At 37.2% G+C, this 12,920-nt stretch overlaps 2 protein-coding genes and 2 non-coding genes across 5 annotated transcripts in view; 1 reads left to right on the top strand and 3 right to left on the bottom strand.

Annotated features, from left to right (window-relative positions):
• LOC139983544 (uncharacterized) overlaps window positions 1–12,920 on the top strand; it is a 52,376-nt gene that overhangs the window by 28,445 nt on the left and 11,011 nt on the right. Inside the window, exon 1 of one of the 2 annotated variants that reach the window (XM_071997173.1) lies at window positions 1,334–1,431. The exons of the other annotated variant lie outside the window; for it this stretch is intronic. Within the exon in view, the coding sequence (XP_071853274.1) occupies window positions 1,425–1,431 (7 nt within the window). The 5' untranslated portion in view covers window positions 1,334–1,424. Of the gene's footprint in view, window positions 1–1,333; window positions 1,432–12,920 lie in introns of those variants that run through there. 2 annotated transcript variants of the gene reach the window in all.
• The window catches only part of LOC139983537 (uncharacterized), a 66,908-nt gene that overhangs the window by 53,331 nt on the left and 657 nt on the right, over window positions 1–12,920 (bottom strand). Inside the window, exons 2-3 of the mRNA XM_071997157.1 lie at window positions 10,054–10,197; window positions 9,431–9,443 (exon numbers count right to left, since the gene is read on the bottom strand). Coding sequence (XP_071853258.1) covers window positions 9,431–9,443; window positions 10,054–10,137 — 97 coding nt within the window. The 5' untranslated portion in view covers window positions 10,138–10,197. The remainder of the gene's footprint in view (window positions 1–9,430; window positions 9,444–10,053; window positions 10,198–12,920) is intronic.
• Trnap-agg (transfer RNA proline (anticodon AGG)) lies at window positions 10,754–10,825 on the bottom strand. Its single transcript has one exon. It is a non-coding gene; the product is annotated as a tRNA-Pro (tRNA).
• On the bottom strand, window positions 11,491–11,562 carry Trnap-ugg (transfer RNA proline (anticodon UGG)). Its single transcript has one exon. It is a non-coding gene; the product is annotated as a tRNA-Pro (tRNA).

The following is a 12,920-nucleotide window of genomic DNA, read 5'->3' as shown; positions in this document are numbered from 1 at the left end:
TCATACTTTTCGTCCTATTGTTTCAAGTATTGGTACTTATAATTATAATTTGGCAAAGTTTTTGAGTGATCTTATATCACCCAACATTTATCTCGATTATTGAACTCAGGATTCTTTCTCTTTTGTCCAGGAAAATACATCTATGGACATATCTGATCATTACATGGTATCATACGATGTAGTTAGTTTATTTACCAACATTCCACTTTCTGAAACTGTTGATATTGCAATCGATGCCACCATGCATAAAATTCCAGGCATTGGTATTTAAAGGCGGGATCTCCAGAAACTATTCATGTTTGATACCTCACAAACGCATTTTTAATTCAATGGTTATTACTATGATCAAGTGGACGGTTTGGCAATGGGTTCATCATTAGCACCGGTGTTGGCAAATCTCTTCATTGGTCATTTGGAGAAACAATTTCTGAATGATTCATCTGCCCCATCTAAACCTTATCACTACCGCAGATATGTTGACGATATTTTCTGTCTTTTCTGAAATGAGGGTGAAGCCATCGATTTCCTTCAATTTATCAATACCCGGCACCCTAACATAAAATTCACTATTGAGAAGCAAAAGACGGTACGCTACCTTTTTTGGATGTACTTTTCAGCAACATTGGTCATTGCAACACTTCCGTTTATCATAAGCCCACGTACTCAGGGTTACTAACCAATTTGTCAGTTTCATTCCGTATTCTTACAAAATTGGTCTCATTAAAACGTATTACGCAACTTTCGAAACATGTCGTTCTTTTTGTATTAACTTTGGTAAATAGATGTATAAATTAAAATCTGTGGTGTTTTCAATTTTTTTAATACATATATATGTGTGTATATATATATATATTTATATATATATATATATATATATATATATATATATATATATATATATAATCCGACACGGATTAAAATAATCCGATTTTCCAAGACTTCAGCTTACTGTTACTCGAGTTTTCACGCCTGCAGTGTGCGGTGATCATCAGACAACTAGACGTAAACAACCGTATATGTGACCTTAACCAGGAAGTTTCCATAACAACTCCCTGCCTTAACATCATTGAAATGTCCGTATTCCGTATAAGGTAAAAATTTGTATACAGTCTTGCATGAGTTTTTCTTTCCCAGTAAAAACAGGCCCTCCCTATCCAAACTTATCCAAACAACCTTTCCTCTTCAATGGGTCATAAAATACTGTCAGGAAACGCAGAACATAATGCAACTTGCTGTTAAAGTTTGCTTTTAACTTCCTGGTGTTGTCTGTACATTAATCAACATGAGTCAAATTGATAGTCGGCAGGTGGCCTTTTGTTCTTGAATATGAAGGCTGAGTAGCTTCAGTAAGGTAATAACAAAAGTGTCGTCTGCCTCAAACTATTGTCGGAAAGCTTTCTATCTGAATTAACTTCATTGTCGAAATGACTGGTGAGTAGTTTCTTTTCTCTGTCTCTTTGAATAAATCGTTTTAATCTTATTTTGAACGGTACGAATGATGTGATGTGGCTAACGGGTTCCTCCGTGCGGTTATGATTGCAAACACGGCGGTACCATTAAGGATGATTCTCCAAAATGAAAAGATTTGTGGCAAATAGGGTACTGCATTTCTGAACTGAAATTGTTCCGGTTACTAACGTCACTGACTGAACTCGACTCAGGGATATTTATGGCTTATTCGATTGGCTGTAACTGTACAGATCAACGTTTCATTTAGGCTGGCGACAGCTCTTGTGGAGATGATGGAGTGCACTGCAAACCAAAATGATACACACTGTCGATATATGATCCATGTTAAATAGTTACTTGTAGTAGGTCATAGCTATTGAAATGACGTTCGCAAGAGTGTTGAGATCTGCACTCGAAATTTAATTTGAATCACTGATAATCAAAGAGAATTGCGTAATATCATGATATATTTTCTTCTTTGTATACTACACTCATTTCTCAAAATTAAATTTGATTACTGGTAAAGGAGTGAACGACCACTATTATAAACCAATGTGGTCTCCAAGTATGATGAGAAGCTTGTTAGAAAGGCGGGCAGTGTCCCAAACGATACCATCCCAGTCACTCACTCACACTAACATATACCTACCGTACGCACCCGCACACATTAATATTAATACAACTATACAGTGTCTATACGAATAGCTTCAAATTTTGTACTGATAGGGTTTGAAATAGCATCAAACTTTGGGCGGATAGAGTATGAAATAGCATCAAACTTTGGGCGGATACGGTTTGAAATAGCATTAAACTTTGAAATGCTTTGGTACGAAATAGCATTGTACTGACAGGGTATGTAAAAGCAACTTTGCATCATATAGTTTGAGATAGTGTCAAACTTCACTGCCTATATTAATCTTCATCTCTTCACTAGCTGAACCTCTTTACATCCCAATGGATGAAGGACCCAGTCAAGGAAACGCGACGGGGCATCTTCAGACCAACGAAATGACGCCAAATGTAAGTAATGATGAATATCAACTGGAAGATCACACATTTTTGTTCCCTTCTCAGTGCATCAGTAATTCTCTCCTACTGTATCCCTCAAGATTGATGACCGTGTGCGTTTGTTTTGTATTCTGACCGAGGACTTGAACAAAAGAATTCCTGGTCCTCGGTTGTGATTTCTAAAGAATCATCACGTCCTCAAAAGAATTCTATTGTATGGAATATTGTTAAGGTTAGGGTACGTGGATTTGAACAATGGAAAGTACAATGGGGTCCTCGGTCTGAATGTAAAACAAACATGTGTGTGTGTATACAGTTACGTGTCATACATTCATTAGGCCTACATTCCGTATTCGCGTTCGTTGTGTCCCGTACCCTCTCAACCAGTTAAAGGTACAATATATTCTATAAACGGTTTGTGAATACTCCAAAGTTTACATTCCACCCTTTTTGAAGCACTCATATGGAATATTGTAAACTTCGAGCCTTCATCTAATAGAAAGGTATATTGTTCATACAAGCACTTTTAAGTGTGAACTGAGCCTTTTTATAAACTATAGAAAGAGAGAAAAAATGGTTCACAACGACTGTATTCATTTGATTGTTTGTCGCTGGCAAGATTGTCGGGGACGCTTTTGAACTGACTTTGCGGGTTGCTTCGTAAAATCACAGTCACATATCCTACTGCCCTTCGAAGTTCCCCTCCCTTTCCGTCTCAGGTTTAATTGAACCCTACTCCACCGCCTCTGATTGGGGTTAATGTTCTCTATTATTTTTTTTTTGTCCAGGGTAGGCCCACTAGGCCGCCACACCCCCAGACGGTGACCAGAGTGTCCACAGAGCAATTCAATGACTACCATGAGTTAGCAATGTGTAGCCGATGGTGCTGCCGGCTACTTGGAAGTTTGGCAATTCGGAAGTCCGATGAGGTATCAAATAACATGAATTCCTGAATTTCTGAATTAATTTATCAAATCCTTCATTCATTCATCAATTCATTCATTCATTCATTCATCCATTCATTCGTTCATGCATTCATTTATCATTAATTGATTCATTCATTGATTCATCCATTCAATCATTCATTCATCTATCCACCCATTCATTCGTCATTCATTTATTCATTCATTCAATCAACCATCCATTCAATCAATCATTCATTAATTCATCAATTCATTCATTCATTCATTCAATCATTCATCCATTCAATCCTTCATTCATTCATCCATTCACTCTTTCATTCCATTCATTCATTCATTCATTCTTTCATGTATTCATTTATTCATCCATTCATCCATTCATCCACTCATTCATTCATTAGATAATGTATTGAGTGAGCACTGACTGCTGACTGACAAATAAAAGGCACAACTAACTTTTGCTTTCAGGAATCACATCAAATGAAATGAACCGACCAAGTGGGGCAACCAGGATAGGGTAATAATAACTTGGGAAACATAAAGACACACAAGTTAACAGTTTGTACATAAAATGATACCAAACTGCTCTCCCACATCATAACTTGGTCACTTCTATCACTTCTACGGGTGATCTCCGCTGATTTACGACTATTTGTCCTAAATATTAACCAAATTCAGATGATGATAAATGGGCCTGTGCATTGCGTATAAGTTCTTCCCTGTCACAAACGACCCAGATCTAGCGGCGCAAGGAATTCAACTCTCCCATGTATTATCTTTGTGGAATGACGAAACATATGTATATGTCCATAGCTTTATGCCAATTTGCACCGAACATTATTTTGTGATCACTAGCGGTGAAAAGCGTACATACTTGATATTTCTGTAAAGATAATGAATTATTCATGACTTTCCCCTCGCCAACCAGCGAAATGACACACCCATCCTCACATATCTGATGTGGGTTGAAGTACAGTATTTCATCTCCCTTTACATTACATGTCGAGACTATAGGGATTTGTATAGGGATAATAATCTTGATCAGGCCTAGTCTGAAGCACACGTACACACTGCCAATGAACTATCAACGGTTTCCCACGTAACGATGACCGAAGTGAGTCTTAATCCAGCAAGCTAGAACAGGCTTAAAATTGCCATTTTTCTGTTCTTCAACAGGCACGCATTCGAGCCTCTTACGGTGATATGGTCGCGGCAAGACATGCTGCGGAAGAAGCCCGTAGCTTAGCTAACCAAGCGATCACCATCGGCTGGATAATGTGTATCGTCGCCACGATAATGGGTGTGGTTGTTTTAGTTGTTTTATGTGTTTTATCAAAGGAATAGGCCCTTATTCAATCCCTCTCCTTCCTTCCTGTCTTCCTCCCTCCCTCCTCTCTTCCCATGACCTTTCCCTCCCCAGTTCCCATCTCGTTACCCCTACCCTTGACCCTGCTCTTCCCCTTTCCTTCTTCTGTCCCTCTCCTTCCTTCTTCCCTCCCTCCCTTTCCAAAAACAACTGTCATGAGTTAAATCCATGCCGTGGCGTTGTTACTATACAAGGAATGTTGGTAATATTTCTTGTTAACGAAAGTAATCATTTCTTACTGAATTTAGAACACGTCGTTATGCTTATGTGACAATTTGAAAATAATACACTTAATTTTGGAGTCAGATGTATACGGTAGCACGTGGATATGGAAGACTGCAGCCGTGACGTAATAAAGACAGGATCCGGGTTATATCAATTTAATAACGACACGTACAAATGTTTCTTTATGACACGAAGTAAAAATTGTCCACGTTAGATTACTTATACGTTTAATGAAGAAGAAATAATTGTACACGGTTAAGCAATTACAGAACAAATGTTAATTTCTCCTTGAATTGATTTATTATTTGGCGTTGAATTGTACTAATCCGCATTGTAAATATATATTTCGTCCATAGCCTAGTGGTTAGGGTGTCTGCATGTAAAGCGGGAGGCCCGGGCTCGAATCCCGGTGGAGGCTGGAAGTTTTTTCACTGTTCTGGATTTTCCAACATATAAACATATGTATATATATATATATATATATATATTTATATATCAATATATATGTGTGTGTGTGCTGTTCTGTAATAGTAGATTCCCTCCATTATACGTCTTGAAGAGCATCGAGTAACATATAGGTCTTGTTTTACAGAAGAGGACGCCATTTTCAAAAGAAGCTGTGATTGGCCTATTTAGATCGCGTCTCTGTTGAAAGTTGTTAGTTTGGGTGAATTACAGCACACACCAATATTATTTTGCGAAACATCTGAATATTAACAACCCAAAGGGTACGATAAAGTGACTTGTATTGAGACCACAATCAGGTTGCATCATTAAATTTATTTTCGGAAAAACTAACTTCAAGGGTCAAAACTTTACGTTTTCATAAATTAGATGTGCCAATATTTCAATTTTGTAGTTCTTAAAGTGTTCTTTTTGTTGGAATATTAAAGAAACGTGGTAATTAAAAACAGTGAAATTTTAATGAGAAATGTCAAAGAGTAAATTGTACTTCAAAAGTTCAAGTTACACTGAAAAAATCAAAATACTGTAATTCGTGGTACAGAACCCAAAACGGATCCGTATTGTCGGGAAGCATTAATGTGTTTTTTGAGTTAGCCGTCCCTCAAGCAGCGTCACATGTCCCTCAAGATGACGCTCGAAGGCAGTGGCTCCCCTCGCCCCTCCCCATCCCACCGCCGATGGAACCCTAAACAGGACGTAAATAACATGTGTGAACTTAAAGCTCTTTGCAGCGTTTACCCACTTACCCACATTTTAAAACGAGTTTGAGAATATTAAATATTCAACGAACATTCTGTCATTGCAATGCAAAGATCTTCAATTTATTTTATACTTCGACTTTTTTTCCAAACACTTTACAGAATTGTTGAAAAATATGTGAAAAACAAAGTCTAGACATTAAATTTAAATTTCTTCTCTAAAAAAATGAATTTGAGACAACTAATGAAGAGGATCAAATTGACACAAAACAATGCCAGTTTACTCAATGATAATTCTCTAGAAATGCATCAGATAAGGTCGTAAAGCATTCTCCTCTGGTCATAAAGGCAGGCCATATTGCAAAGAATTCTGAGTTTGAGAGGCACCGACAAGAATTTAACAAGGAAACAACACTGGTGGCCTGTCAATTGTGACATTTTTGTTTGTACATATGATGCTGGGACAGATGGACGCGGCGTAGATTTCTGCCATTGAGGAGTGCGGCATGGTAAGTCCCTTCTGAACCTAGATACGAGCCGACTAACAGATTATTTATACAAAGGATGACATCTACAAGTAGAAGCAAACTTTTAGAACTCGGTCTAGTTCTTCTTGTAGTACTTTCTTCAATACACATTGCCTTATTTGAGTAGACTGCCCCTATTTTGCTTTCATTTTTTATTTCTCTTTATTTTCCTCATTCCATACCAAAAATACTGGGCGTCGCGTCTTTTATTAAAGATAAAACTTAAAGTCGTTGGAAACATCATTTAACGGATAACAACAAAACATCGCTCAGCAATTTCATACAAAAAAATCATGCTTTGATGGGTGAATATATTACCGAACATTTTACGCCGTTCAAGCAAAATTAATTTACTATTCTCTGCGTTAAAATGGGGAAAATAATCACTTAACTGACATTGGTAATGAATTATTAATACATTTATTAATGCCTGATGATCATGAATTCTTAATACAATATTATTGCGTGATGATCATGAATTATTAATACATTATTAATGCGTGATGATCATGAATTATTAATACAATATTAATGCGTGATGATGCCTACTATAATACTTTGAAGGTACTACCAAACACGTCTAGGCACGTTTACGATACTGTTTCCTGCTATGTCCGTAGTCGTGACCGTATCTGGCCTCTTCAGTCTCGGCTCTACTTCTTCCCTGATAGGCAGGGCGTGCCTGAATTGGTCGACGCTGAGCGACTATTTTCTCTCTACCTGCTCTCTCAGATTTCCATTGATTAATACTTCGGAAAGGAGGATTGTTCAGATTCCTGTGGTTGATTTTATCATCATCGTCATCCTCGCCGTCGTCATTACCGTGGTGTGGACGGCCGTCATGATCTTCAGAACTGTCGTCTGTATCGTCATCATCTCCGTGGTGTGGACGGCCGTCATGATCTTCAGAACTGTCGTCTGTATCGTCGTCATCTCCGTGGTGTGGACGGCCGTCATGATCTTCAGAACTGTAGTCTGTATCGTCATCATCTCCGTGGTGTGGACGGCCGTCATGATCTTCAGAACTGTCGTCTGTATCGTCATCATGTCCGTGGTCGTCATGTCCGTCTTCGGGTCTTCCAATCAGAGGAGGTCGCGTCCCGATGTAGTCAATTGGGGGCGGTCTTTCTGTAGGTTCAGGTCGGCCGTGGTCGCCATCATCTGGGCGTCCATCGCCAGTAGGATCGATTGGATGATCTCCATGGTGACCGTCATGATGCCCTGGATGATCGCCATGGTGTCCGTCAGGGTCCCCGGGATGATCGCCATGGTGACCGTCATGATCTCCAGGTCGACTTTTGCCGTCTTTCCATTCGTAGTCATCATCTGGTCTGTCGTAAATGACGTCACCACCTTCTGTCACCACATTTCTAGAGCGGTCAGGTGAGAGAATATATATAAATATATCTAGTTATAGTTATAGAAGTTTTCTCGTTTCGTAAAGAAGACATCAGTTCAAGGTTTTCAAGTCTTCGCTTTAAGATTGGGTATTTTAATAAGGGGTTAATCAACGGTCTAGCGTGCGTTACTCACAGGATTAATGCACGATCGGGGGATAATGCAAGCGATGCACGAGGGCGGAGCGTAGCGGAGCCCGAGTGCATCCAGCGATAGCATTCACACCCGGAGTGCATTAATCATGTGAGTAACGCACGCTAGACCGTTCATTAACCCCGTTCATTCATACACTACCATTTGTGTGGGGGGAAAATCATAAAACAAAACATATTTGGTTACATATAACCAAAGATTTATTAAAGTGATGCCCCGTAAGTCGAATTAACGATTAACAACCAGCATAACAATGTACATGTGCAATTATAAAGTAATACTGAACGATAGTGAATAATTATAAAGGAAACGTCTTTGAAAGGCTGTCATTCATAAAAGATGAACCATAATAACATTTTAACTAATGTTTGGCAATATTGCGGCCATAAAACTATTTTTGAAAGGTCTCAATATCAAGGAACTACAAACAATTACTAGTTGGCTTCATCATATCAATACCCTACAGCTTCTGGTTCCCATAGTACCCATTCTAGGGACAAACATGTACGTATGGTATACAGTCATACGATAACATAGTAGGCCTTGTAATGAACACGTACGGTACGTACGTACACTCACTTGAACGTACATACTACACAGTGCTTGGCACTGCGGTCGTTTAACTTTAAATTTATAACACTATGAGCAACATAACGGCCTTGCGAACATTTAATTACTGACATATACTGGATATATTTAAACTCAAAGCATCCACAACTGTTTGGTGTTTTAATACGGATATCACTATGAATTTTGGAAGTAAACATTCACAGGACTTTGGAAAGAACATTTGGAAAACAGTTTGGACATGTTAGACGTTTCAGCCCTAACAGCAGCAGTAACGTTAATGTCATTGTTGGAGGCAACAGCTGTGCAGCCTACACTTTGGCCTAGACTCGAGTGCGGATCCATGTTTTCGCGTCCTTTACCTCTGATGGCATCTTGCAAGACTTTTGAACAAGATCGTTTCTGTGAATTAGATGCATCTTGGCAGTAACTATTTATACTGCTCTCGTTTCTGTGTCCACTCATGGCCATAATAACCCGTGTCTCGATGCCAGCATTACGCTCCTGCGCTCCTGCGCTCCTGTATTCAAGTTTACACCTCAAGTAGATAGCTTGTTCCCGTTGCTGAAGACCACTTTCGTTGTAAGAGCTGAGTCATTATTCGTATATCTTTCTCAATTTGTGTACTACTAAAGATTACTGCAAAATTCTTACCTGGTTTGAAACCCTGTAAACAAAGAAATAAATATAAAATTAGTGAGATATTAAATCATATGAATATTAAATATCTTAAAAGGAAAACAAAGCAGTAATAAAATCACGTCGAAGACCATATCATTCTATATGATGTACAATAATATAGATGTGTTTTTGTCTTCTTGTTTAGTTAGGAGTGGGAATCCAGGTAAAGAAATTATGCATGTTCTCGTGCGGGTTCTTGTGTATTGCTCTGTTACCGTGGTAACCAGCGAAATCACTACGTATATAGAAAGATAAGTAAACGTTGAGTAGACAGTCCCTTTAATCATTGCATATATTCCGGAATGACTAGCGAAATAGCGCGGACAAGAAACCATCGGTAAAAGTGAGATTTGTCGGAGCAAAACGTCTTAACTATCTCATACACCTTGTTGTGGGACAAAACTATGTTTGCATCTCATGTTTAGTAAAAAAAAAACAAAAAAAAACGGGGGAATAAGAAGTTTCGAAGAGGGGCAAAATGGCCCCCTGGGCCCCACTCCCTTGATCCACCTCTGAGTTAAGCACAAGAAAATGTATGGCACTACAATAAACTTCGGCCACCCGCCGAAAGATACTCTTTTCTGGGAGATTCTCACCTCTTCCCATCGAACTGCGTACGTAATACCGACTGCAATTCCCACGATGACAAGAAGGAACAGGAAGACACCCAGTAATCTCATGCCAGTACATCCTTTGCGCTCTCTTACGACAGTGTCGTACTTCGGAGGCAGTGATTGTACCTGTTGGCATTATATATAATGGAAGATGGAAGAATCGAATAAAAGCAAAAAATTAGGAAGCTAAGAACGACATCGTTTGCTACGTTCAAGAAGAACTACCAACAAACAATATAAAATTGAAAATAAAATAGGAAATTAAAACAAGGGAATTGAACCGGTGACCTCTCGCACCCAAAGCGAGAATCATGCCACTAGACCAACAGGCCGCTGATGTAATAAAACGTATTCCAAGCAGTGCTAACACACATATCTTTTTTTTATTACATTCGTTGTATGCAGACTCAAATGAAATACTTATGTTGGAAGAACATAAATCAAAATCAGAAAATAGTAAACAAGCTTCCTCCCGTTTGTTAAAATACAATCTACTACAAAACTAAAGGATAAAATTTGAGACGTTATCTATAAGCATTGGAAGAAGTCGCATTATTGTAAAAAAAAAAATCGCATAAAAGAAAAAATACTAAGAAAACGAAGAACGACTTCAGGCTACGTTAAATGAAGAACTACAAACAAACCATATAACATCGTAAAATAAAATAGAAAATTAAAACAAGGGCCTATCCGGGAATCGAACCCGGGACCTCTCGCACCCTAAGCGAGAATCATGCCACTAGACCAACAGGCCGCTGGTGTAATAACACGTATTCAACCAGTGCTAACATATATAGCTATATTGTTATGTTTTAACATTCGTTGTATGCAGACTCAAATGAATTATTTGTGTTTGAAGAACATTTGATCTGATTTGATTTATTTGTTTTTCACGTGTTAATTTACAGTGTGAAGGAAGTCTTCTAAACAGCGTACAACAGCTTTACAAAGTAGAAGACTTCCTGTATAAAGAAAAGAAGAAAAGTGTTTACATATCAATACAGAATAGAATAATTCGACAATCAAAGAATACTATATGGTAATAATATGTACAATAATAATTTGTTATCGTGCCAATGAATGGATGACTTATTAATAACTAGATATTACGTCTTTGGTTAGATGCTTTTTGAATATTTTACTAATATTTAACATCAATGTAATCAGAAAATAGTAACACCGTTAAACCCGTTTGTGAAAATACAATCTACTACGAAACTAAATGATAAAACTTGAGACGTTATCAAATAGCAGTGGAAAAAGTCGCCCTGTTGTGAACAATTCGCGTAAAAGATATATAACTTTGAAAACGAAGAATTAACGACTACATTTGTTATGTTAATGAAGAACTATATAGAACTGAATTGAATTGATATGAATTGAACCATATAGAATTGAAAAAAATAGGAAATTATACAAGGGCCTATCCGGGAATCGAACCCGGGACCTCTCGCACCCAAAGCGAGAATCATGCCACTAGACCAACAGGCCGCTGATGTAACAAAACTTATTCCAACCATTGTAAACACATATATAGCTAAATTGCTATTTAATAACATCTTTTGTATGCAGACTCTAATGAAATACTTGTGTTGGAAGAACATAAATAAAATCAGAAAATAGTAAACAAGCTTTAACCCTTTTGTGAAATACAATCTATTACCAAACTAAAGGATTAAACTCGAGACGATATTTATAAGGAGTGGACAAAGTCGCACTGTTGTAAAAAAATCGCATAAAAGAAATAAATACTTAGAAAACGAAGAACGATTTCGTTTGCTACGTCAAGAAGAACTACCAACAAACAATATAAAATTGAAAAATAAAATAGGAAATTAAAACAAGGGCCTATCCGGGAGTTGAACCGGGGACCTCTCGCACCCTAAGCGTGAATCATGCCACTAGACCAACAGGTCGCTGATGTAATAAAACGTATTTAACCAGTGCTAACATATATAGCTATATTGGTTTTTTTTTTAACATTCGTTGAATGCAGACTCAAATGAAATACTTATGTTGGAAGAGCACAAATAAAAATCAGAAAATTGTAACAAGCTTTAACTCTTTTGTGAAATACAATCTACTACAAAACTAAGGTATCAAACTTGAAACGTTATCCAAAAAAAGCATTTATTCTCTTTGATTTCCCTAATTTGTAGAAATAATCAACATATATCTGACTTTGTCCCGTATAAGTCTCAAGCTAATAGTAACAATTCATATATATATATATATATATATATATATATATATATATATATATATATATATATATATATATATATATATATATATATATATAAATGAAAATCGTAATGAGTTGGAAAATTCATTTGCCTTTCTCCATTGCATTAACATATATATATATATGTATATATATATATATATATATATATATATATATATATATATATATATATATATATATATATATATATATATATACGAAAGCCATTGGGCTGACCGACTCCTGTTGCATCAAACTAAAGGGTGCAAACGTGAAGTAATATCAATATAATATCAAAAGACTAAGAAACCATGGTTTGAGGGGGGAGCCACCCAATCTTTTTCTTGGATCTTTTGTAATGTTGATAATTACATTGACCATATACCGTAGTGGTTTCAGAGCTTCACGATACTTAAACAAAGAACGACTTTGTTTGTAGCGAACTATGAACGATGTATTCCATGTAAGTATGTATTCCACACAGCAATTACAATAAGGTTAAACGGAGTGTCAAACACCCAAGTATTTAACATCTTCTCATAACAGTTCGACATGTACAGCTATGAGTCGCGCACATTAGAGAGGGCCTTTGTATTCATACTATATATATCAGTATATACAA

The sequence above is a fragment of the Apostichopus japonicus genome, chromosome 16 (genome assembly GCF_037975245.1).
Source record: "Apostichopus japonicus isolate 1M-3 chromosome 16, ASM3797524v1, whole genome shotgun sequence".
NCBI classification, from domain to species: domain Eukaryota; kingdom Metazoa; phylum Echinodermata; class Holothuroidea; order Aspidochirotida; family Stichopodidae; genus Apostichopus; species Apostichopus japonicus.
Note: the sequence above shows the minus strand (reverse complement) of the source record. Positions and strands in the feature narration are given on the sequence as shown.